The 25029-nt window shown below is 46.2% G+C and overlaps 1 protein-coding gene across 1 annotated transcript in view; it reads left to right on the top strand.

Annotated features, from left to right (window-relative positions):
• Positions 1-723: 723 nt before the first annotated feature.
• The window catches only part of Prkch (protein kinase C eta), a 197367-nt gene continuing 173061 nt past the window's right edge, over positions 724-25029 (top strand). The window contains exon 1 of the mRNA XM_028789103.1: positions 724-1677. Within this exon, the coding sequence (XP_028644936.1) occupies positions 1315-1677 (363 nt within the window). The 5' untranslated portion in view covers positions 724-1314. The remainder of the gene's footprint in view (positions 1678-25029) is intronic.

Below are 25029 nucleotides of genomic sequence, written 5' to 3' on the forward strand. Positions count from 1 at the left end.
GCCCACTCTGACAATAACAACCTAAAGTGTTTGTTCCTAGAAGAGGCAGCTCCTAAGCCGCCGTGTGTCAGGGTGGCGCATGTGAACCCTTTTCTGCCCTTATAATGCAGGACTAGGTGGACCGGTAACCACCTCTCACAGAGGAAGGGACTTATTACATTTGGCCTTGTCTGCCTCCAGCAGAACCAATCTTTCCTGCTCTTTGTGCAGTGACACACCTCTTCGAGGAAGGAGGAGTACAGGATTTCCATCATTACCATTGCCCTATTAAAAAAAATACACAAACAAAACAACTAATTACTCTCTGCAGAAAAGGCGCATAAACAGGGTGAGTCTAAGATGAACCTGGCATGAGCCATCCCGGTAAAAACTAAGAAAGGGCCCTCCCCTTTCCCGCCGAGCACCCGCCCCTGGCTAGGGCTCTGCCATTCTCGGGCAGGGTCTCCAGGCCACTCCTTAGGGTGGGAGGTAGGGGCTCCCTGCTGCAGATCTTCCGCGTCCACCCGTCCTGCAGGCGCTCTGCCGGGATGTCTCCCACGCCTCAGGTGTTTGCTGGCGGTGGGCCTGGAATCCTTTCTTTTTGTCCAGCCCCTTAGGGCACCTTCCAGCCCGAACCGCACCGCCAACCCGGCCGCCAGGAGCGGGGACCGGCTAGCACTCGGGGCGGGAACCGCCCCTGGGGTGGGTGGGGAGCACGGGCCCCTTCCACCGCGTACGCCCCGGCACCCACCCCGCAAGGGCCGGCTGCCCGCGGGGCGCCACGCCCCCGGGGTCCGGAAGGCGTGGCAGCCGGCGCAGGGCTTCTGAGAACTTGGAGCCCGGCGGCGCGCGGCTCCCGCTCGGGATGCGGCGGTGGCTGCTGCTGCTTCCTGGTTCTCAGCTCGCCGAGTGGGGGAGAGCGTGAGCCCGCGGAGGCGGGAGAAGGAGGAGCGGGCGGAGGCGGGGGCAGAGACGCCAAAGCTGGAGCTAGCCGGACGGGTCGCTCCTGCTCTCCGGGGAGACTGTCTGCCCGGGCCCGGAGAAGGGGCGAGCCCCGCGCGCTCCAGGAGGACGGTCGGGAGCCCAGCAGCCCGCCGAGGGCTCGGAGCCCGGCTCCCCTCCTTTCCACCTCTGGAGAAAGGGCGGGAGGGAAGGAGGGGAGGGGAAGATCCTTCGGAAGAGGCGGAATGGCCGGTCTCAGGGGGCTCGGGCGCTGCTTCTCCCGGGAGCTGCCTCCACGCCCGTGGCTGCCGAGAGGACTGCCCTGAGCCAGGGCTCTCCGTTCCCCAGTGTCCGTCAGCGCGGCCCCCTCGGGGCTCCGGCAGCAGCGCCGGCATGTCGTCCGGCACGATGAAGTTCAATGGCTATCTGAGGGTCCGCATCGGAGAAGCTGTAGGGCTGCAGCCCACCCGCTGGTCCCTGCGGCACTCGCTCTTCAAAAAGGGCCACCAGCTACTGGATCCCTACCTGACGGTGAGCGTAGACCAGGTACGCGTGGGCCAGACCAGCACAAAGCAGAAGACCAACAAACCCACCTACAACGAAGAGTTCTGCGCCAATGTCACCGACGGCGGCCACCTGGAGCTAGCCGTCTTCCACGAGACGCCTCTGGGCTATGACCACTTTGTGGCCAACTGCACGCTGCAATTCCAGGAGCTGTTGCGCACGGCGGGCACCTCGGACACCTTCGAGGGCTGGGTAAGTAGCGATCGCTTCGCCCCTTCATGTCTGCTGGACCTTTCCTCCTTTTAATTTTTAAAACTCGTCAGGGTCCCGCTTTCTCATCGCCCTGCAGGGGAAGGAATTCCCTCTAGACTTTGGTCCTTCCCCAGGTGGCCTGCACTGTTGACGCGACAGCCGTGGGTGTATGCGGGCGCAGGTGTGACTCTGGGAAGCCGTCCTCATTGTGGACCTGGACTTTGCACTTAGGGGAAGCCCGTAGTGATACAGAGCTCCATACCCATTCTCTCAGGGTAGGGGGTTTAGGAATCTTAACTCTCAGCCCACGGATAGATAAAGAAAAACAGAGGAGGGGCAATATGAAAGTGACATGATTTGAAGCAAGTGCTTCAAACATGTCTTAGGAGAAAGCCATACATTCTCGCGAGTATTATTCATAGTGTTTATGGATACATGTTGGTTCAGACAGACATGCACACGTGTTTCAGCATGCACATCCATTACATCCCAGAGGTACAAAAGCTACACTGGCAGGGATCAGAGTGAGTGCATGGCTTTGCACCCTGGCAGAGTTTTGGTTAGTTTTCCCCTTGGGGATTAGGGCGGGCTGGGTGGTGGTGGTGGTGGTGGGGCAAGGTTTAAAACTTCTCTGTGTTTGCTTTAAGTTCAGTCAGCCTGGGGTCTGGTGCTGCAATAGAGTTTCCAAACTATTCCACTGTGAGGTTTGGATGTCCTCCCTCTGCGTTGACGGTTAGCTTTCCGAAACTTCTTATATGCCGCTGCCATTCCCATAGGTCCCTGGAGATAGAATCTCTACTGTGAATTTCTAGAGTGCCCCACACAGCGCCAGAACGGCCTTATGTCTTAATCCTCACTCTGTCTTTGTGATGCTGGGGTTATTGTGCTCACTCTGAGATGCTGAAATGATAATTACAAACGAAGCGGTCTGGCAAAGTGTAGCGAGCGAGCGGTAAAGACTGTAGAGTTTAATAATGGTTTTAGTTCTGACAGGAGTGGGTTTGGAACCTGAGGTGAATCGTTATTCAGAATCTGTTTGAAATTCACAAGTGGTAGAATCAGATGGTTGGTGACAAAGATTCATGGAGATATGTATTTTATACTTTAGAGTGTTGTTAATTTCACCATGTATTGTGTAATAGTACAGAAGGCTTGTAAAAATTCACCTTTTAAATAGAAATAAAGAAAAATCCATGACTGTTTAACTTTAGTTCTCAGATTATGGGGTTAATTTCATTCACCTCAGCCAAACTTTCTTTTCTTTTGTTTTTCTCTCTCTCTCTTTCTTTCTTTCTTCCTTCCTTCCTTCCTTCCTTCCTTCCTTCCTTCCTTTCTTCCTTTCTTTCTTTTTTTAAATTTAGTGGTAGGCTTGATGGGATCCGATTAAATACAAAATGAACTTTGCTGTTGGTTTGAGACAGGGTCTCACACAGTAGCCCAGGCTGGCTTGACCTTGGGACAATCCTTTTGCCTCAGTTTCCCGAATAAGTTTACACGTTGACCGAATTTCCAGACATGGAATTGAACTGCGCATTGAGAATTTTGACTTAGTGTTTGGTTAGGAGTTAGGCTGGGCAAATCTCTAGAGGAATTAGGTGCAGGAGTATGGCGGTACAGGCAGGCCGTCAGCCCATGATAAGCATGTCGTGCTGGAGACAGCCTAGATTAGCTTTTAAACACTTCTCCTTTTAAATAAACTAGATAGCCTCAGGGCCTGGGTCTCCAGCATCAGTGCTGACAGACTTCCTAGCTGACAGAACGATAGTTGGGATTGAGAGCATGGAGCCTAAAGGAAGGCCTAGACATGAGGCTATGGTCAAACAAACAAACAAACAAACAGCTCAGTGTAGGGTTAGCTAGGGAGGGCATGGTGCTGTTTATTGTTGCAAGGGATGAAAGATTTAAATGTGAACTAATGTTCAAAGATTCATATTGCTTAAGATTCTGCCTGTTTAATAGGGCGCACTGGTGGCATTTTGGAAAACTTTAATAGTAGGATAGGACCAGCATTTAAATGTTGTTGGAGGCAATGATTTGTCGTGAATTTAAATTCACTTAGATGGCATATATGTTTATTTGCGTCTCTGTGTGTGCGTGTGTGTGTATGTGTGTGTATATGTGTATATAGTTCTAAGTGTTTTGAAACTGAGGAAAGTATGACTAGAGTGTTTTCTTGTTAAGAATATTCTTCAAAATTGTCTTTTATAGACTGTAGAAATGCATTTGCATATTAAATTCAAAGGTGTAATTTGTTCACAGTTCAAGTGGAAGAGTAAATATTATTCTGGTTGCTAGTGGAACTACAAATTGCTGACTTAAAAAAAATCTAGCAACTACTGGAGCCTAAGAACGGGATGTAACCGTGAGTTCATTATAAACCAGCCTTCTAATTCTCATTAGAATAGACCCTGAAACTCTCTGTGCTTCATTGTCCAAGACACTTTCTAAGTATGAAGACGGTAAGCAGTTATTCTGGCTTTAACATGAGTTTGTTGGTGTTCTGTAGCAGGAGAAAGGCAAAGAGTTATTTTAGCAAAATGTATATCTGGTGCCAAGTCCACCATCTTACATTTTTATTAATTGTACACTTCTTTTATTCAGTATATATAAGATAAATGAATGGGATGCAGGTAAATTTTTTTTCTTTAATGGAAACTGATCACATCAGACACTGAAATTGGTAAGACCTCAAGTCAAAGATCTATGTTTTCACCGTGAACCCGAAGAGCAAATGGAGCCAAGAATGAGGAAGTTTGTAAAGATAACAGAACTTGGCCCAATCGAAAACAGGAACTCCACAAAGAAAAAGCAGAGTCTTTCCAGTTTTCAATTGATAACCCTCAAGCTTGAATGATGGTGGTAAGAGGGGACCTGACACAGGTTACCAACATTTGGAATGAGAACTAGGACAGCGCTGTAGAGCCTACCTACAGTACAAAGGGGATGCGGGTAAGTTACACTGTTATGCCGGTGAGCTCTGTGTCTCAGAGGAAATACACACATAGCTTGAAAAGACATAAACTTCCCAATTCCCCTCAAGTAACTTAAGCAGTTTTATGATCATTAAAACTAATTAAGTTTATAGTTAGAAGTCTTCAACAATACAAGTCAGTGTCTCAGATGACTTAACTGATGACTTACATACTGTGTACATAGAGATGCATTATTACCTGCTTTGTACAGATTCTTTCAGAAAATAGAAGTTAGTGAAACAGATTGCTTCATTATTTTAAATAGTACCAAAACACAACGGAGACATTACAAAGCAAGATAAAAAATACCTGCAGACAGGTATCATCCTTCATGATCTTAGATGAAAAAAGCTTTAATATTTAGTCAGTTAAATCCAACACCGTAACAAGTAGAGAATACAACATAACCAAGTGAGGGGTATATCCAGGACTCTAGGGAGGATTTCATGTTTGTAGAACTGCCAGTGCATGCCTTTTGTAGACAGGGTCAAAATGAAGGCTTGTATGATCACCTTAATAGATACAGAAAAAGCACTTGAGAAAATGAACAATACATTCAGGATAAAGTTTCCAAGCAAGTTAGAAACAGAGAGAAACTTCTTAGCATAGAGGCCGTCTATGCTAATCGGCAGGAACATCTTGGTGACAGAGTGAATACTATTCGTCTGTGATCAGGCACAAGGCAAGGGTGCTGCTCTTCCTACTTTTTCCATACCCTCCAAGAGTGCAATAAGGAAGTTTCAAGAAACAAAATACTCGTAGATCACAGAGGAAGAAGTAAAACCATCTTTATTTACAGAAAAAAAGGTAGACCAACTGTCAAGTTTAGCTGGTTTTGCAAGACCCAAACTAATAACGAGTGTACAAAAATCAGCTGCGTTTCTTTGTCATTAGTAGTGAACTATTGAAAACTAAAATTATTTTTAATATGTCACTTGTAAGAAAATTGAAGATGAAATTGGATGAATTAGACAAAACAGATGTGAGACTTTTCCAGTGGAAATGATAAAACATTGCTGAAGTAAAGAGCCAAGGAAGTGGAGACTATGATGTATTCCTGGCTGGAAGGATTCTGAATTATTAAAAACTCTGTTCTTCAAAAATATTCAGTAGATTTAGAGCAGTCTCAGATTTAGAGGCTCTCAGTAAGGCTCAGTCAGTCATAGAAATTGGCAGATGGATAGGATACTAATTACGTAGAGATGGATACAAAGGACCTATGTTGGTCTGAGAATGATTTTTAGAAACAGCACATGGAAGGATTTGCACTATCTGATTTTAGAGTTTGTTGTAGTGTTACCATAGGCCAGTGGGGTAGAAGAATCCAGAAACAGATCTGTATAGGAACCATCAGTGAGATTTTGACAAAAGAACCTGGAAGTTAGTTCAGTGGGGAACGAGTCTGTCTTCTCAACAAGTGGCTGGGCTGTGTAGCCCTATGGAGAAGCAAAGGCTTTGACTTCTACTCCACACCGTGTACAAAGTTAATTCAAAGTGCTATAGACCTGCAATAAGAGCCTGTAAGAATTATAGCAGAAAATCATAATTTTGAGTTTAGCCAATAAATCAATAAATAATAAAGGAAGAAAACATAGCAATCCTAAAGTCCCAATTATTAGAAGAATTGGGCTTGATCAGATTTAAAAATTACTCCTTCTTAAAAGATGTCCAACAGTATGAAAACACAAGCCAATGTCTTGAGAGCAGTTAAGTGCATAATATAAGTTAGGCAAAGTACCGGCACCACAAATAAATAAAATAACTCTAAAATCTCAACAGTAATGAGAAAACACACAATTTGTGCAATTTAAAAGCAGGCCATAGGATTTGAATAAATACCTTTGTGGTAAATAGCATATTGAAATAGACCCCATAATCCCAATCACCAAGGAAATACAGACAAAAACAAACTATCATTGTATCCCCCTTGGGAAGGCCAGAGTCAGTGTCCTGCCCATCACAAGTGTAGGTTAGGAAGGGTGCAGCTGTAGCTCTCTCACACAGCGGTTAGGAAGGTCAAATGCTTCAGTCCTCTTGGAAAACTGAAAGTGTACTTACTGTCTGATTTATCTACCCATGTGATGCCAAGGGAGATCGAACCATTCACAGTACGACCTGTTCACGACCATCCACAGTGGTTTCATCTGTGATGGCTCCCAAACTGGAGCAAACAGGAATGTGTAAATAAGTCTTGTTATAGCCATACCAGTCAGAACACACGGATTAGTGATATATGCAGCTACGTGGGTGAATCTCAAAGGAGCTCTGGCCTGTGGGTTGGCCACACACATTTCTCTCACGTCCACCTCCCCTCAAAGAGCAGTATTATAGGATTCCATTGATGCAGAGTCCTGGAAAATGAAGTTAAAAGCTCATGGTGACAGGAAGCACATTCGTGGGTGTCTGGGAATGAGGGCTAGACAGAACATAGTGGAGGCTCATGGGCATTTTGGAGACAGGTGAATGATTTATTATTTCTACAGTGATGGTGGGCTCACACTGACTACGCCAAAAGCTACCAAGTAGTTCACCTTATAGACGTGCCTCTCGTTGTATTTCAGTCATACTTCAAGAAGACTGTAGAAAAACAGTCAGAGTTTATCATCTTTATTTTGCTGAAAGCGTGAACAGGGAGCTAACGATGATGGATTTGAGCCAGCACCACCTCTGGGAAGCAGCAATGCTCCCTCAGAGCAGGAGCCTAGAAAACCAAAACCCAATAGAGCAAATGTATTAAGTTAATTTTTGGACACTTTCATTGCCTAGATTATCACACACACACACACACACACACACACACAGACACGCAGACAGACACACACACATATATTTTCTGCTTCCTCTGCAACTTGTTTGTTTTGTATAATTTCTTGGACTCCAGAATATTCAGAGTTTGCTTAAGGCACTATTTCTGTTTCCCCCCTGGTATTTGCCCTTGTTCTCTGACTCCCCTGGTATCTAAAACTTGATGCTGGGTGTAGAGTACATGAAGGAGGCAGGGGGAGCTGGAGGCTGCGTCATGGAAAGACCTTGGCGCCCCTCAGGAAGGAAGGACCTGCTTGGCGGGATCCCAGGGTCTTTTCCTGTTCAACCTCCCGAAGACATTCTGTTCTGTGTGACCATGGAGAGCAGCTCTCTCAGCTTCTCTGTGAGATACCCATTTGATAGTCCTGTCAGATGAAGCCTCCCGGTGCCCTGTGAACAGCCAGTGACTGTCTGTTGACCTGATTGCCGGACACAAGGGCATGAGATTTTTACACGCAAATTCTTCTATATTTTCTATCACTCGGTTTATTCTCTTTTGTACTTTGTAGTGGTTATTAATTCTCATGATTGATTTTTGTTCCCCCTGAGCCAGCTGTGAGGAGCGTCTAGCATTGACTGGCTCGAAGTGTTTTAGGGGAATGTGATTTAGACTCTCTAGGGAGGTCTGTTCTGCTGTCTGAATGAGCTAGCCAGTCCTTCCATTTCATCGGGAGATGGATTTTGCTCTGGGAGGGCTGGTTGCTTTGTCATGTAGTTATGGCTGGGACGGATATCTGCTTCCTTGGGAGCCTCGTCCCTGTCACAGTGCTCCACAGGAGAATTGTCCTAGCATCTTGTTTTGCTCCTTCAGTTTCTCTGCTCTCACCACTCTCTGAGATCACTTTCTAATCAATTTCTTTATTATACCTCTCCTATTTTTTCAGTATTGGCAATTGAACCCAGGGCTTCACCCATGATAGCCAATCTCTCCATCACTGAGCTATACTGCTAGCCCCCACGCCTTCCTTCTACAGTGTGTAAAGTCCTGGGGGGCAGGGTACTCTTCTGACCCCAGCACTGTGAACAGTCTGTGGTATGTGATACCAGAAATTTGTTAAACCAAACAAATAAGTACAAAATACAAAAATCCCAACAAATAAATAAAAGAAAGAAGTTATATGTGATGTTGGGGCAAATAACGTGTATGTATTTTGGTAACATCATTTTCTTTAAACCTTTCATTCATCTTCTAAGCCAATCAGTGTAGTATCTGTCTATCAGTGGCCATGTGAACTTGAAAGATTAGGTTGGATGTTTATGTCCATTAAATACATTAGCGGATGGAAAATGCTATGTATGGCGGGCTGTTTAGTTTTTTGGGGCAGGAGGGCCCAGCCACCTCTAGGCAGGTGCTCATGGGTTGTATAAAAAAATAAACCAACAAGCAGAGCTCCTCCATGACCTCTGCCCCAGTTCCTGCCTCTACATCCCTGCCTTGAGTTTTCCTCAATAAACAACTGTCACCTGCAAGATGAAATGAACCCTTTATTCCCCAGGTTGCTTTTAGTCATGGTCTTTAGCACAGCAATAGCAAGCAAACCAATGCAGATGGAACCTTCCTGGCTTTATTCATTCCAAAAGTCTATGGTTTTTGCAGTGGTAATACCTGGTAATCTCCTTCAGCTGCAGTTTTTGAGCCCAGTGTTAAGTCTGGAAGCATAAGCAAGAGCTGCCTATCTCTAGGCTTGGAGAGCTACTGAGGCTGGTAGGTGGAGTCTGAATCATCTCCCCTGTGCAGTGTGGTTATCTAGAGACCGCCTGAAAAGGAAGGTGTCTTGTGGTGGCAGAAGTGGACCAATTTTTATGAGGTGGGTAGCAGTGAGGGAGGGAAGTCCCTGGGGTCTTCTGCAGTTTTTTTTTCTATTTTATGCAACAGTTGGCTATTGCAGACTTCATTATGTATCGATGGCTAAATTCCCTTTCATTAGAGTGTAATAAAAGATTGAGCTTGAACAGTGACTGCTTTCCACTCTTACTGTTACAATGACCAAAGTGGCCGTTCTCAGTTGCCACCCAGAAACTCTTCCTCGGTTTCTCAGGCCTGATCAGAGAAACCTACAGTCTCTACTTCGATTTGGGTTGTTCTTTGTTTTGCTGCTGGTTTCCTCTTGAGACATACATCTCCCCACTGTCTATTCCACACGCTTCAGAGTGAGAACCTTCCAGTTCTTCACAGGCCAAGGTTAGTGCTGATTCCTACCTGCAGGCTTCATAACAGACAACACCAGCCCAGAGAGCCTTCTCTGACCTGCCCAGTTCTGGTTTGCTGCTCCTCCGATCCCTCCTGGCCTCTGCATCTCCAACCTGAAGGAACGGAGTGTGACTGGGTTGTTTCTCACAGACATCTGGGAAACTGGTCTGCAGCCGTTCAGAGTATACAGTGGGCAAGTAACTAAGCTTCTTCTTTTTTGGTCTTGAGGTAGCTAGTGTAACAGACTCATTTCTACCTGATATGCCCAGCTAGGCATGCCCACCATGGACGGATGAGCTGTGGGCCTGGCTTGATGTTGTATCCTTGAGAGTCCGTGGGTGAAACAGGCACAGCCTGTTCCTTTGTGGGCCTTACAGTTCCAATGAGGAGATAAATTGGGGAATGGAAAACCCATAAACAAAACCAGCCAGGAAATTACTGCACAGAGCCCCATCATCAGGTATTGGTAAGCGACTGGTTTGGATGGAATACAGAACATTTTCCTGGACAGAAGATGAGCTGATTTATAATGCTCTTACATAGGTAACCCTGGATGGCCTGCTTTGCTTAAATGACAGAAAGATCCTCAAGAGGAACAGGAAACTGCTGACCTGTCGGTGCTCTCCAGGAGGCATCACAGGTGAAAGGCCTTCCTGTGTCTCTGACTCCCCTGCCCCCAGAGGCTTTGGAAACTATGGGAAGGAATTAAGCTTTGATATCTGTAAATAGCCTGTAAAGACTCGTGACTTCCAAGGGCAGAAAGCAGTCAACACTGTATTTGAATCACATAGCACCTCAAGTTCTGTGTGTATCTTAAGAGAGTTCTAGAAGTTGAACTGAAAAATCAATGTTGTTCCGAAGCACCGCAGGAAGTCTGACAGTGAATGCGGAATGCATCTGCACACAGCCTCAAGGTGTACTTACTTGGCACAAATGCTTTTAACACAGAACCAGGAGCCATTTAGTACTGGGACACTCCAGTTTGCCACGGCCTCCACCACTCCCTGTTACGAAAGCAGACCCTTTGACTCAGTGCCTTCTCAGTCCTGGGAGGGTCCGAGTTGGTGACACCATAGCCTATACCTTCCTTTCTGGAATGTGGGAACTAAAATCCCAGCCCAAGCATTATTGTTGCCGTACTCACAGGAAGTGTGACACACAAACGTGAGCACATTTAAGATCTGTATGCTGTGTATACATATAAGATAGTCATTAATTTATAAATATATTAATCGATATTTATCTAGATTCTAGTTTAGATCTGTAGAGTTGTGTCCTATGCAAAGAAGCAGATGTCCCAGTAATTATGTTGGGGAGTTAATGGGATGTAGGAACTATCCCATTAGAAGAAGACCCTTTGGATATTACTTTACTATAGTGCTGAGGTTTCAACCCGGTGCTTGCATATATTAGGTAAGCCCTGCTTTGTTTTGTAGTTCACAACATACATCATATATGACGGCTGTGTGTTGTAGTCCACAACTTAGAGCACATATAAGGGCTGTGCTGTAACTCCAGTCAGGAGAACTGGACTCAGCATGTGACTTTGTCCCCTGTCAGCTGGGATCTCAGGCAAATCTCCACTTGTCAGAGTCTCAGCTTTCTGGCTTTTATCAGCAAAGTCTTGCACCAGGATATCCCTAAGGACCTTCCATCTGCATAGCCTCTGTCTCCATCCTGTAGGCAGCTCTATATGTCATTTCCTGCTTCAGGTGACCATCAGTTCCTCCCTTTGGGAGTAGCTGGGTTGGTAAAGCAGTCAATGTGAGTTATGTCTCATTAGAGTTAGTGACTCCTATGAATTGAATTGGCCCCAAATCTAAATTACTCAGGCCCGGAGAGGATTGAGCCTGTGTCCAAATGACTTGTCCGGCATCAACAGTGATATTGGCATTACTTCCTTGGCTTAAAAATCAGACTGAAGTAATTATGGTAAAGCCTCTCATTTCAAGCCAGGTGGTTGTAGTTCTTAATTTACACTAATGCACTTCTTATTCTATGGCGCGGTTCTAAGTTATGTCCTTCTTACCTCGTGTCAGAGAGAGAGAGAGAGAGAGAGAGAGAGAGAGAGAGAGAATCTCTCCTACTGTTTAAGCTTTTGATAGATTCTCATTAGCAGGGTAATTAAAGCTCTGTAGTCTCGAAGTGTCTGTAGCCAGCAGTCTATATCTCCACCCTAAGCTGTGACAACACAATAAATCACTTGCAGGACAGATGTTTTAATTAGATGGAGGAGGGTACTGGCTATCGCAGCCCTGCAAGGCTGTGCTGAAGAATCTTGTAAGGTAGGAGGTTTTGCAGAGTACCATCCAGGACCCCGTGAATCAGAGCCCTGATCGTCAAGTCACGGGGGATGAGTGTGTGTCACCGCCCCCCCCAGGCTACTCATCAGAAGTGCATTTACGGTTTGTTGCCTTCTTGGAAAGGTCCTTTGGTTTTGTATCTTACTCTTGTACACATTCGACCTCACAGGTAGAGGAATGCTTAATGGGTTAGCAGTGGTGTTTGGTTTCTGCTTGAAGAAAATTTCCAGAGCAGAGAACCATGGTCAACACAAGCTCCTCATAATTGCGTTAATAAACCAAGTCATTTGGGGCCAGTGCGAGCATGTCTGTCTGCCAGTGCGAGCATGTTCTATGTTCTATCTACCAGTGCGAGCATGTTCTTTCCGCCATTGCGAGCATGTTCTACCCTCCAGTGCAAGCATGTTCTATCTGCCAGTGCAAGCATGTTCTATCCGGCCCTGTGAACCTAATTTCAGACCTAGGCTTCATTCTCTGCACACGCTAAAAGCACAGACTGCATTTTCAGTTTTTTTAAAGTCATATTTATCCCATGCACAGGCACAGCGCCTCCTCTGTATGTCTGCAGCACTTACATGTGGTATTGTATGGCCTCTGACTCCAAGTCATGTATGCATTAGCATGGTTTTCTAAATAGAAATGTGTTCATTTATTCATCAGCTATGAGTCTATTGGACACGCTGACATGTTTGTGTTTCATGGTGGCTGGCAGAGTTGAGAGCAGGGTTCAGGCTAAGCAGATGGCCCAGAAACCACTTCAGTGTCCTGACTGGTAAAAACTATGGACCTATTTCTAGAAAAATTTGCATGTGTTTTTTTCTGACCATATTCTGGGAGTTGGTGTCACCTGATTAATGGTCCCCTGAGTCCGGACTTTGGATAACCTAGAGTGTCAGGTAAAAACTCCCCTAGAAACATATCAGAGCTCAGGCTTTTGTTAATCCTACCAGCTCACATGGTGTGGTTCTAGTCTTTGAACCTTGTGTTGGAAGACACCTTTCCTCCTATTAATCTTAGGAGACAGTTGTCCAGTTACAGACAGAGAGAAGCTATGCACTTTAAGGTTGTGCTTTAAAAGCTCTGTGTTTTCTTAGTTCTGGCTCTTGGTAGAGTACAGTAGATCCTGGCTGGCTTAGGACCTACTTGGTCTTGTTTTTTAGGTATGTTCAAAAGCCTCTGTGTTTGAAAAGGAGCTTTGAGGTTTGCAGCAGACAAAAAGAAAAAACAAAACTAGGCCTCGTTGAGTGACCTTGGTTTGGTATCTTCTGAAGATCTAAACTTTCCCCTGTGAGGTGGAGTAGGGTTTGTCTCTTCTGCAACTTCTGCTCAAATCCTTCGCCATCTTTGGGAGGTGTAATAGCATTGTGTTGTATGACTGTCAGTGCAAGACAGATCACTGCCATGGGTGGCAATTCTGCATTTCTCTTATCTTTGGAGTTGGGGGTCTCCTTTAGCTTGGGTCCCTTTCACCCAGCATGATGACGTTGGAAATAGAATCATCTAAATGGAGACCACCTGAGGAGCGCTTCAGTGTCTTATAGAGAGTACCATGAGAATCTGGCTATCTGTACTTTAGGCCAACATTCTTTCTCTACGGCACCCCAATGTAGTGTAAATGCCCAGTCATCCACAGGTGTGTGTCAGGCACTATTGCGTGCCTGGGTGTGTTCTAGAGGGGCCCATGTAGCAGTGTCTCCGTGACCCAGAACCAGAACCTCATGGAGCTGTTGCCTGCACAGAGAGATCAATAAAGGGAAGGGTGGAGAAAGCAGCTTACCCAGCAAGCCCTAGGTTGGATGCCAAACACAGGATAAACTGGGTATGGTGGTACATGCCTGTAATGCCAGTCCTTGGGAGGTACAAGCAGTGGGATTGGAAATTCAAAGTCATCTTCAGCTGTATAGCAAATACAAGGCCAGTCTGTGCTACAAGAGATGGCGTGTCAAAAAAACAAAACAAAAACAGCCGGGCAGTGGTGGCGCACGCCTTTAATCCCAGCACTTGGGAGGCAGAGACAGGCGGATTTCTGAGTTCGAGGCCAGCCTGGTCTACAGAGTGAGTTCCAGGACAGCGAGGGCTACACAGAGAAACCCTGTCTCGAAAAACCAAAACCAAACCAAAACAAAACACAAAAACCCCTAAAAGACAAGAAAGCAAGTGATGAAGAGAATATAACAAATTGTACAGAGATTTTCGACAAGATTAAAACAGGATGGTATTGAGCGAGAGAGTCAAAGCTCTGTCCAGAATTTCAGAGAAGAGTACACAGAGAATGTGACATCTTGATCACGATCAATGATAAGAAACACACAATTGTGTGAAGGTTAGAACAACGTGCTCAGGCAGAGACAGAGCAGCCTGGTGGGGTGTGAGACCCAGGTCAGGATGGTGGGAAGAGGGGACAGTGGGAGCCAGCCAGCTCAGGGCTACTATCCTAACACTAGCAAGTGACAGTCCCTTCCACCTCAGGGTTAGATGTCTCGTCATACCTTAATATGCCCAGCACACAGTAGGCCCTCAAGAAAGAATAACTGCCGGATGCTTTGTTGATAATGACATTCAGAAACGAATCACACTGGCCAACAAAAGTCACCCGGAAGATTGTGTTTAGGGCACCAGCGAGTGCTTCGGCCATGGGAAAGTTTCTCAGGGCGGGGGAGGGGCGGCCTTGTGGTTGTTCCTCAGATGACATCAGAGAAACTTCTGCTTATCAAACCTGAGGATCTGCTTTTGTCTGCCAGCTTCAGGACTGTGATCACTGGCAGAGGCCTAGAGCAGAGGCGGAGAAAGACACCAGAGTCTGAACTGTGTTCTAGCTTTTACATTTTCTCAGTTATTTCTGTAAACTCGTGGCAGGCTTTAATAATTTAAACGGATAGGATACTTGTAGTGGTACAGTTAATAGGGTGCTAAGGTGGTTGTTTTTAATAAAAATAAAAACATAGATGAAAATTAATTGACATAAATAAGATTCTTAAGAAAACTACATACAGTTTATTCTTGCTTACTTTGAGAAACTCACTTGATTGGTTATAATTTTATGGTTAGCTCTTGGCAATTTTAAATAGTTGTGGATCAGGTTGATTTTGCAATCATTTTTTCCTTTATATTTCTGACCTCCCCTTGGAACATCCATTTAGCCTGTGTTGAGTATAAAAAGACACATAAGCATTTGCCTAAGTCTTACAGGTTGGCGGGCAGACTCTGCAGTGTAGACTACTAACACACAGATGCAGGGTTCGAGGGCTCTGTCCTGCTCTGTGTTTGTACCAGTTCATTATAGTGTGATGCCTGGACGCCAGCAAGATGCTAAGTTCACTCTTAGTTTTGCTTCCTGTTAGCAGAGCTGTCTGACTCCTGTAAATCAGTCTGCCTGTCTGTCCATCTGTCTGTTCGTCCATTTGTTCATCATTCTTTCTTTCCTTTTCTTGGTGTGTTTTGTGTTTCTGTGTTTGTATGAGTGTGGCGTACATGTGTGTTTTTTTGTGTGTATCTGTATATATGTGATGTTTGTGTGCATATGTGTGTATGTATAGGGTGTGTGTGTATGTGTGTGTGCACCAGAGTATGTATGTATGCATCTTCCTGTACAGGAGAGGCCAAAATCTGACCTTGATACCCTCTTCTGCATGTTTTTTTTAACTTTTTTCTTTTCTTCCCTTTTTCTTTTCTTTTCCTCCCTCCCTCCTTCCCTCCCTCCCTCCCTCTCTCCTTCCCTCCCTCCCTCCCTCCCTCCTCCCTTCCTTCCTGAGATAGTCTCTCTAGTCTCTCACTGAAGCTGGAACTCACTGATTGGGTAGGCTAGTCTGGGAGCTATGGAGCCTTCTATTTCTGACTCCCAGCCCTTGAGTTACATGTGTACTGCCACACCCCCGCCTTTTACCTGTGTGCTGGAGATCCACGTTCAGACCCTCCTGTTCGCATGCTATGGCAGGCACCTCACCACTGAGCCCTCTCCTTAGCCTCTAGCTCAGCTTTCTATCCCTATCAGGACCTACTTCACAGGGTCATGGGAGAATTCAGGATGGACTTATGTAAACTGTTAATGCAGTCACAGATACTGCATAGAAAACAAAGCTTATTTAACCGTTAAAGCCATGGCCACTGCCACCCCTGCAACCCCAATGCTTGCATATAAAGCTAAGGGCGCAGGTCCTTTTCTCAAGGTAATGTTAGGGCATTTATTTACACGAAATTTTAGAGTTAGAAGGGAGGTTTGAGCGCTGCTCTCTTCCTTTGCTTTATCTTCAATATCGAGTAATGGAGATCAATAGGCTACTTGTAGCTACCGCTAGGTGGAAGGCTGGGCTCCTGGGATTCGGGGTAAATTCTGCACAAGTGTCCGCTTAGAAATCTTGCAAGGAATATCTGAAAACAAATTTCTCATTGTATAAATTATTATTCTCATTGTATAAATTATTATTCTCATTGTATAAATGGCTAAAAGGCTGGCCAGAGTTAGTTGATGGAAAGTTGTCAGTGGGCTCTTTTGGTTTAATTGTTCGGTAGTGGATTTATCGAAGGCTCAGTTATTGCAAATCAACAAACCAGGAAGAAATAAAGTTGCAGTGTTTAGCTGCAGAAGACTGGAGGAGTCCTTTGAAAAGCTGAAGTAAACATTTTATTGTTGCAATTAAGGGGGTGATGGTAAACGGCTCCTTTCAGTTGACAATAAAGGATGTTTCTGTTAATTTAGGTCTGAAGTCTAATTGATATTTATTGGGCTGCATTGTTTAGTCCCACTTTCAAGGAAGGAAACTCCAATTTTAAAAGTGGGCCATTTGCATGTGGGTTCATGGATGAAATCAAGGGGGCCAAGAGTTCTGATTGGTTCTCAGAAAACTGGAAGTGCTTTTAGCCATCATTCCACACACTTGTTTTGGATCTTCAGGGCTTCTGTTGACTTTACATTAGCATTTTCTGAGCTGTCCTCCTTTAAAATCTCAGAACAAACGTCCATGTGCTCCGCAGTACTGCACAGTAAGGTTTGGTACTAGGTTGGAGTTGCTCAGAAGTCTTGATGAGTGGAGCTTGTCTTGTCTGAGTCCCTGCTGGGCCTCTTCGCATCTTTATCCTGCACGCCCTGTACCTGGATTGTGGATATATTGATTTTCCCTGGCACTGCTGGGACAGATGTCAGGAGTGAATGAAAACGTGCCCATGGCTCTTTGCCCTGGCTTTGGTGATGACCTTGCTATTTTCAGCCCCAAACCGTGTTCTCTATGCGAAGACCGGGACCCATAGGCTCATCTTGGAGTCTGGTGAAGTGCCTGCCCTTATGTGGTAAGGTTTTTGCAAAGAGTTGTAGAAGGAAGACATTCTTCACTGCTCTCAGTTCTTGGGTCAGGATGGGGACTTAAGCACCATCGATTGTACCCTGTGAGCTGAAAGGTTTCCTTTAGAGATGCATCTTTCCGATGGAGATGGCAGTACATTTTGGGGGTGGAGCATTGTGAGGTCTGGAGAAGCCCCAGGAATAAATAGTTCATGGAGAATGATTCCAGAATGGATTTTATTCCGCTGGCTGTATAAATAAGTGAGATGGTGCAAGAAATGATTTGCCAGACTCCAATTAAATGTTAGTAACTTTAGTTTGGGTAATAGGATGTAGATTTTAAAATAGGAGAAGCTGAGAGATTAAACACTGTCCGCTGTGTCAGATGTCCAGAATATGTTAAGAGGCCTCATGAGAACAGGCGTTTGTGAGAGGCACAAAGTCCACAGAGGTACATCACTGAAGGAATGGCTGCCATTAAATTGTTGTCCTTGAGCCTCCCCTTCCCAAGGGATATCCTGAAGTTGCCACCTCAGTCCTCTGCATTTTCCTTCAGAATTGAGTTTTCATGAGCCATTTTGACTCCATTTGTTATAATTTGGCTCTGTAAGACTTATGCATATACAATTTTGACTTTTATTAATTTTCCATAGTATTAGGGTATTCTTCTAGGCAGGGTCCTGCTCTACAGCACTGTCTGTCTCAATACTGACTGTATGACATCCAGACTGACCTCACACGTACAGCTGGTGTCCTGTCTTAGCCTCCCGTGTGCTGGGAGTACAGCTGTATGTCACTCACTATGACTCACAACTTTGTTTTAAATTAGAAAAGAACAATGATTCTGGAAAGTCATTTCTGTCAAGATGTCACATGACCCTTTTCATCAATATTCTTTCTGTTGACACTGTTTAAAAACCTTAAAACTTACGTTTGTATTTGCTTTATATGTGTGTGTATTCACATGTAGATACTTTCTGTCTTGGCACATGTGGATGTCAGATCACAGCTTGTGGGTATACATTCTCTCCTTCTATCTTTTGGGTCTCAGGGATTGAATCCAGGTTGTTAGGCCTGGTGGCAGGTGTCTTTACCCACTGAGTCTTGTAACCAGTAGCCCTCCGACATAGTTTTGAAGAGCTGTGTGTCAGTGGAGATCATGTCAAAAGGAAGAAACCACCCTAGGGAACTGCTAGACTCTTCAGTCTTCCCCAAGCTCGGGCTCCTTCCTCACTTACCAGTGAGCTCTCCAGGTGCTTGGGCAAGACTCTTCACTTCCTGACCTTTCTCTCACCCAGGCAGGCTGCCGGTCAGAGTTAACATAGGGGAAAACGTGTTTGTTTCCCAGCTCTCAGATTCCCCGCTAGTGTTGTGAGAAGGCTGGAGTCCACACAGTGAGCACCTTCACAGACCTGCAGAGACCTTCACAGACCTGCAGAGTGTCTTCTGCTGTGGCCCTGATTTCAGTTGCTGGCGCTCTTAGGATGGGCCGCCTTCCTTCCTGATGCTTTGTGGGATCCACTCTGTGCTCTCTCTGGACTGTGTTTTCCCTCTCCCTTCATTTGAAGTACCCCCAGGCTTCCCAAACACCGTCCCCCGGCCTCACCTGACCAGCCGACCCAGCCCTGTCCAGGCCTGGCTTGCTGTCCTTCTGAAGTGGGCAACAGTGTTGTCATCTTTTTCGCAAAGAGAAGCTACTTTAATGAGCCGTCCCTCCAGTGCCCTCCCCACAGCACTCAGCCTTCCTGTAGATGAGGCGTGAGGTCTTGGCTCCAGCAGAACCCAGGTGTGCCCGTAGTGTCCTGTAGATTGCTACTTGTTTAAAATGGTGGCGACTTCTTTTTCTTTCCGGCTCTTTGAACTTTGGGTTCTGTGTTCTCCAGTGCTTACTGATGGAATGTGCAAGCTCCCTTCCTTGTCAGAATCTTGCACGCTCCGAATGGCCTTACTGCTCCTCACTCTATTGCTCTTGTGCTGGGGGCTCAAAAGTCCCATGTCCCATCCTTCCCGCTGATGGTGATCTCTGCTTCTAGCAATAGGCAGGCTCAGAGGGCGAGGGCTTTCTACTCTGTCTCCTTTGGTCTCCTTCCCCCTCAACAGGATTAGGAAGACGGGAAACTATGGCACTTGCCTTTTCCATCTGAGCCAGGTGCCAGAGCAAACCACTTGAGGGTCTAATGTGCTTCTGCACCGGCCCACTTGGGCATCCTTTAAATGTCTCCAAGCCAACAAGTTCACAATTAAACAGCCACTTCCACCTCATGACCACCCTGCTCCTCTGCCCACTTCCTACCAGAATCATTCCAGTCAGCCAGGTGCCCTTGTGTCTGTGTCCTCCCTTCCATCTTCCCCCAGTTCGTTCATTGATGGATTCTGACGAATTGGATTGTGAACTGCTTGCTGTGTGAATTCCCCTTTTCTGTCAGTATCGTACCTTTTGGAATCTTTATCCCCTAGATGGATTACTGAGATAGCGTTAGAACTTTCTTCACCAAATAGTTTTACTATCTCAGATGAATCCTCAGTGCTGCCCCAAGGAGCTTCCTGAGACTCAACACTGAACTTTTCTGCTGGAGATCTTCTTAATGGATCCCATCCCCTGTGATGCTCAGGCTGCTGAGAATATCCCCATAGGCTGGCCCTGACTACCTCTGCTCCTCCTCATACTTGTCCGACTTCGAAGTTCATACACAGATTAGCTTTTCCTGCTTCTGCTCATGTTTCAGTTGCCTTGTTTTTAGTAACTGTTGGAGGAGGGGCGGGAGAGGACTTGTATAATGTTTGATGGGGTGAAGGAGGGTCTGAAGAAGCAATGCCCCTCTCTGTGTGACACCCACAAACAAGCCTGAGCACACACATCTCAACACTTGCTTTAGGTTCTCCTATGACAGGAGAGCAGGTCAGGTGCTCTTTGGAGGGGCTCGTGGAGGTTGTCCTATGGTTGGAGGGCAGAAGCAATCCATGATGTCATCATAGATGACTGAGTTCAGGATAGAAATGTCAATAGGGAACTAGGGGATTGTACCTCTGAGCATGCAGGGGATACTTCTTGTAGAGAGTGAGTCCTGGAGTCAGTCTCCAGGGGAAGTCGGTATTAACCAGGCTGAAGGTGATATATACACCTTTCTTCCTCTTCATCTTGAGGATCTAAATTTGTCACCTGGAGTTTTCCCTGTACCTGTTTTTCTTTTCACCAGGCAGACACTAGCTGAGTGCTTTCAGAAAGTAAATGTGCCTAGGTCATGCTGTTGGTAGAACTGGCTTCCTGACGGCAGATGTTAAGCCCCTGACACAGCTGCCCCACTGACTGTGCTGAGGGGATGTCAGTCGGATTGGACATCTTGAAGGGAGAGGCATGAGCAAGGGTTCTTTTCTTTACCTGGAGTTGATAGAAGTCTCTGTGGTGGGTACCCTTGCAGGGATATTCTTGTTAACCTTGATACCAACCTCTGTAGTCCAGCTCTGGTACCTTATGGGACGGAGAGAGAGAGTCTGAACTGGACGGCCAAACTGATTTGCAAGTGAAGAGAAGGCCCTGCTTAGGCCTAAGCTACTAATTCAATGCACATAGAAAGTCAGTGAAGGTGGATCACATTTTAAAAGTCATATAATGGTACTCCCCTTATTCATAAGAATGTTGACGGTTGTGGCTTGCCATTTTCTAGCATTAGATAAGGCTGGGAGAGGCACCCTTGATGGTGAGTTAATCAGTAAGCACCTCTCTAGAGGTCTGAAGATGCCAGAATGTGTCCTGCCTATCTTCAGCCTTTATCTTTCAGTTAATGAGAGAGATTTTTTGTTTTATCTCTGCCTAAGGGCAGTCAATGTTTGATTTAGTTGGAATCTGACTTACTGGCTCCAGACCGTCTTTCCACTGGGCTTCATTACTCCCTACTGTTGGGGTGAACAAAGCCTTTGTGTTTTTTTCAAAGACCCAACGTGATCAGAAGCATCGCACTGTAAGTGTTTCCACAGGAACTCTGCCCTTTGTCTGTGTCACTGTGGTGGCTGCGCACAGAACCCACAGGGTGGAGGTGTCGCCGTCCCCGTTGAAAATGCAACAGATCTTTCCATCCCTTGGTGTGAATTTTCCAGTGGCTTCTGGGACCGCTGTGGTGTTCTGAACCCCAGGATTGACACAAGAACTGATAATAAACGATCCTTCCTGGTTCCTTGAAGGTTGGCATCTGGAAAGGTGGCTTCTTGTTTCCTGCTTGGTGACTATAAATGGCACATATGGCACCGATGCCTGAGGACCGTGTGGTATCACCCTCAACCCAGCCAGGGAGCGTTAGCTATGGAGGAAGTGATCTTTGTCCCTGTTTCTTTGGGGATCAGACACTGTTCTCCGTGAGGTTTCTTTTCTCTGACCCTCTTTATATGCACTTAACTCACGTTTCCCTGCTGCTTACAAGGTGGCCTGGATTCTAGTCAAACCTTTGTTGTGGTGGTGGTTGTTATTTTTCTAGTAGGTTCTCTCGTGTGCAGACTGGCCTACAACTTGTAATCATCCTGCTTCAGCCTCCCAACTGATGGGACTGCAGGTCTGAGGCCCTATGCCTGGATTTCATATTTTCCAGTAATTGAGGTGAAGCACTTGCCAAAAGGACCTGGTTTGGGGGTTGATTAATCAAAGGTCTGGCTTGGAGCCTAGAGTACTGCCAGGAGAAGGGGCTTAATGCAACTTCAATTAAGAAATGAACGAGTCTCAAACAGATGCAACCCAAGCAAGAGATCAGATCTGACTACGGTTAAGCCCGCGGGGTGATGGGGACTGCGTTGGTTTTATAAACTTGACACAGGTACATCTGGAAAGGAGGAAACCTCAGCTTAGAAAATGCTTCTATCAGATTGTCTGTGGGCATGTCTGTGGGGACATTTTCTTGATTAATGATTGGTGTGGGAGGGCGCAGGCTACTGGAGAGCAGACCTGTTCCTTTCAGGCCACAGAGCCTCCTGTGGGAGCATCTGACAGCTGTAGATACAGCTGGACAGCTGGCGGGTCTGCGTAGTATAGGTTTGTTAATGAGATGGATAGGTGATCCCGGGTTGTATAAAAGACAAGCTGAACAAGCAGAGAAGCAAGCCAGTGAAGTGTCCCTCTGCAGCCTCTGCTGCAGTTCCGCCTCTAGGCTCCACCTGAGTTCCTGCACTGACTTCCTTCCCTCAGTGACTGACAGGGAAGCATTAGATGAAATGAACCGGGTTCCTCCCTAAGTTGCTTTTGTCATGGAGTTGATCACAGCAGGAAGAACCAAACGAGGACAGTGACCGACAAATGTGACACTGGACTGGGCAGAGGAGACTTATCAGTTGATCCTCTCAAACAACGAAGGGACTCCACTGTTAGGAAAAGAGTTTCATTTGTTCTTGGGCTAAGAAAACAGGCGGAGTAGAGACTGCAGGGTGGATGGCAGCTTTCTTCCTACCTTTTTCTTACATGAAACTTAATGTGAGAAGGAAGAATCCAGCGTTTGTCACTAGGCTATATTTTGAGTAGTATGTTGTTGTATGACATCCCATGACACACTGCAACATGTAAAATTTTTGTGTGAAAAATATACAGGAGTTCAGAGAAGTTTTAAGAGTTTGGTCAAGCCAGAACGGGTAGAATTGTCTTTAACTTCAAGAAGCTCATCTGGAATATTCAGAACAAAGCTTTCTAGGTGTATCTCATATGTGAAAGTGTAGTACAGGCGGTTGGCTTTGCTGAGGTCCAGAACCTTGATGGGACAGTTGTTAAGTGTGAGCTCTGTGCTCTCAGAACCTTGACATTCTACTAATCCGGTTCTGTATGCTGTGTAGTACATGGTCTGTTGGGTGTTGATTTCCAGTTATGGTTTCCAGCAAGCCCCACCCCCATCCTGAAAGGATGCTCATGCCACCCCAGTACCGTGGAACCTGTAGGTGACGGGTGGTGACTTGGGAACTCAAGCTAGAAGAGCAGCTGTTTGATCTCCCATGGGCAGTGAGCTGGCTGATCAGAAGGTCCCTTGGTGCTAAGACATCTAATGACAGCCACAGCCACTGCCACAGTTGCTGTGTATGAGGCTGGATGTATGGATGCGGAAATAAATGTCACCTAGTGTGACCAAGCCCATGGGAAGCAGGATGAGATTTGGGCTAAACGATACTTGGGATTTCTCAGCAGAAGGCAGACTTGAGGTTCACCGTGTACCGTGTGTTCTATGAAATGACCCTAACCACTGGTGTGACATACTGAAAGCAGATTTTAGTGACAAATTTAATCTCCTCCCTCTATCCCATCCTCCTCTTCTCCCCCTTCATTTGTTCAAGGGCTTAATGATTATGATAATTTAAGAGACAGAAAGCAAATGGGTGTGATGGCATGAGTGCTAGGCCTGTGAGCAGACCTGTTCCTTTCAGGCCTGGAGTCTGCTGTGGGACCACTGTAGGTGACAGCTGTAGGTACAGCTGGGGCAGCTGGAAGGTCTGCATAGCACAGGTCTGTTTGTGAGTGAGATGGTTAGGATGGTCACAGGCTATGACCCCTGACCTGATTTGCTGGCCTTTTGCTGGGGTGAGTCTTCTTTCTCACAAGGTCTGCCTGTGTGGCCATCTGCTTTTCTCTCAGGCCCAGATTGCTAGCTCTGCAAGCTGAAGGAACCTCAGTGGTCATTCAGGACTAAGTTGTTGTTGTTGTTTTAAATATAGTGATAGCTCTGAGCTCACGGGGTGGGGGTGGGGGAGAGGTGGAGTGGCTGAAGCTAGATTCCAGTGTATCTCACCCCACAGGCTGGTTTCTCAGTTTCCCACTTCAGGGGCCTTATGAAGCTTGCTAAGAGGGCTTCTTTCTATTTCTGTCACAACAGAAGGTCCTGTGCTCATGTGCCCTCAGTTCCCGTTTCTATTCTGTTTCCTAACTAATCATTTCCCTCTTTCCACTATTTCTAGGGTAACATGTGGTGCATTATTCATACAGAAATGGCCACCCTTTAAATGTCCTTCCAGGACGCTTGTTTAGTGACAGTCCCCCAGGGGTCTCTGTGACTTTTTTCTAAGTCGCTTATAGTCTTCTCCACGGCTATACTGTACTTGGTTTGTCTGGGCTGTGTACGCTTAGACTGAGATGAGAGAGAAATGTATCATTGTAGCCTTTCTCCGTGCGGAGAGCATACCTCTCAGTACATGGGTAAGGACAAGCCACAGATTAATGGACCACAGTGGAGAAATCACTGCAAACTGTGCATATTGAAGAGCCGTAGCATCCGGGAGTGTGGTTACCTCTGCCTTGGAGGCCTGCAGTGTCAGGAGGGAGGAAAGAAGAGATGACTGGAGGGGGAGGGGCATAGGCCATGGTGGTTAGCTTCTTGGGGAAGATTAATTAGGTGTCAGGCTAAGTGCTTCACATGCATTAACTCAGCTGATCCTCATGGTTCCTTGGAGACCTATAGATCATATCATAATCCCCCTCTTCTCAGGGTAGCTGGGGCCCAGGGAGGGTAGGATTCGTGCCCCAAGGACGGGAGAGATGGCTCAGTGGTTAAAATGCCTGCTGAGAGCATGAGGAACCAAGTTTTGAGTTCCCAGTACTCTCCTGAAAACCAGGCGTGCTGGGGTCTGGCTGTAATCCTGAGTTGGGGACCGAGACAAGCAGATTCCAAAGGCTCGCTAGCTAACTAGTCTAGCAAAACCAGTGGGCTCCAGGTTATGGTGAGCGTGAGCTCCCCGCTCCTCTCTCTCTCCACACAAATGAATGAAAAGCTTCCTGCTCCAGGGCAGAGCTGGCTCTACCTGCCCCAGGTGTGGCTCCAGGTCAAGGTGAATAACTTTGAGATGGAATGC

Source organism: Grammomys surdaster, unplaced genomic scaffold (genome assembly GCF_004785775.1).
Source record: "Grammomys surdaster isolate TR1022 unplaced genomic scaffold, NIH_TR_1.0 127, whole genome shotgun sequence".
NCBI classification, from domain to species: domain Eukaryota; kingdom Metazoa; phylum Chordata; class Mammalia; order Rodentia; family Muridae; genus Grammomys; species Grammomys surdaster.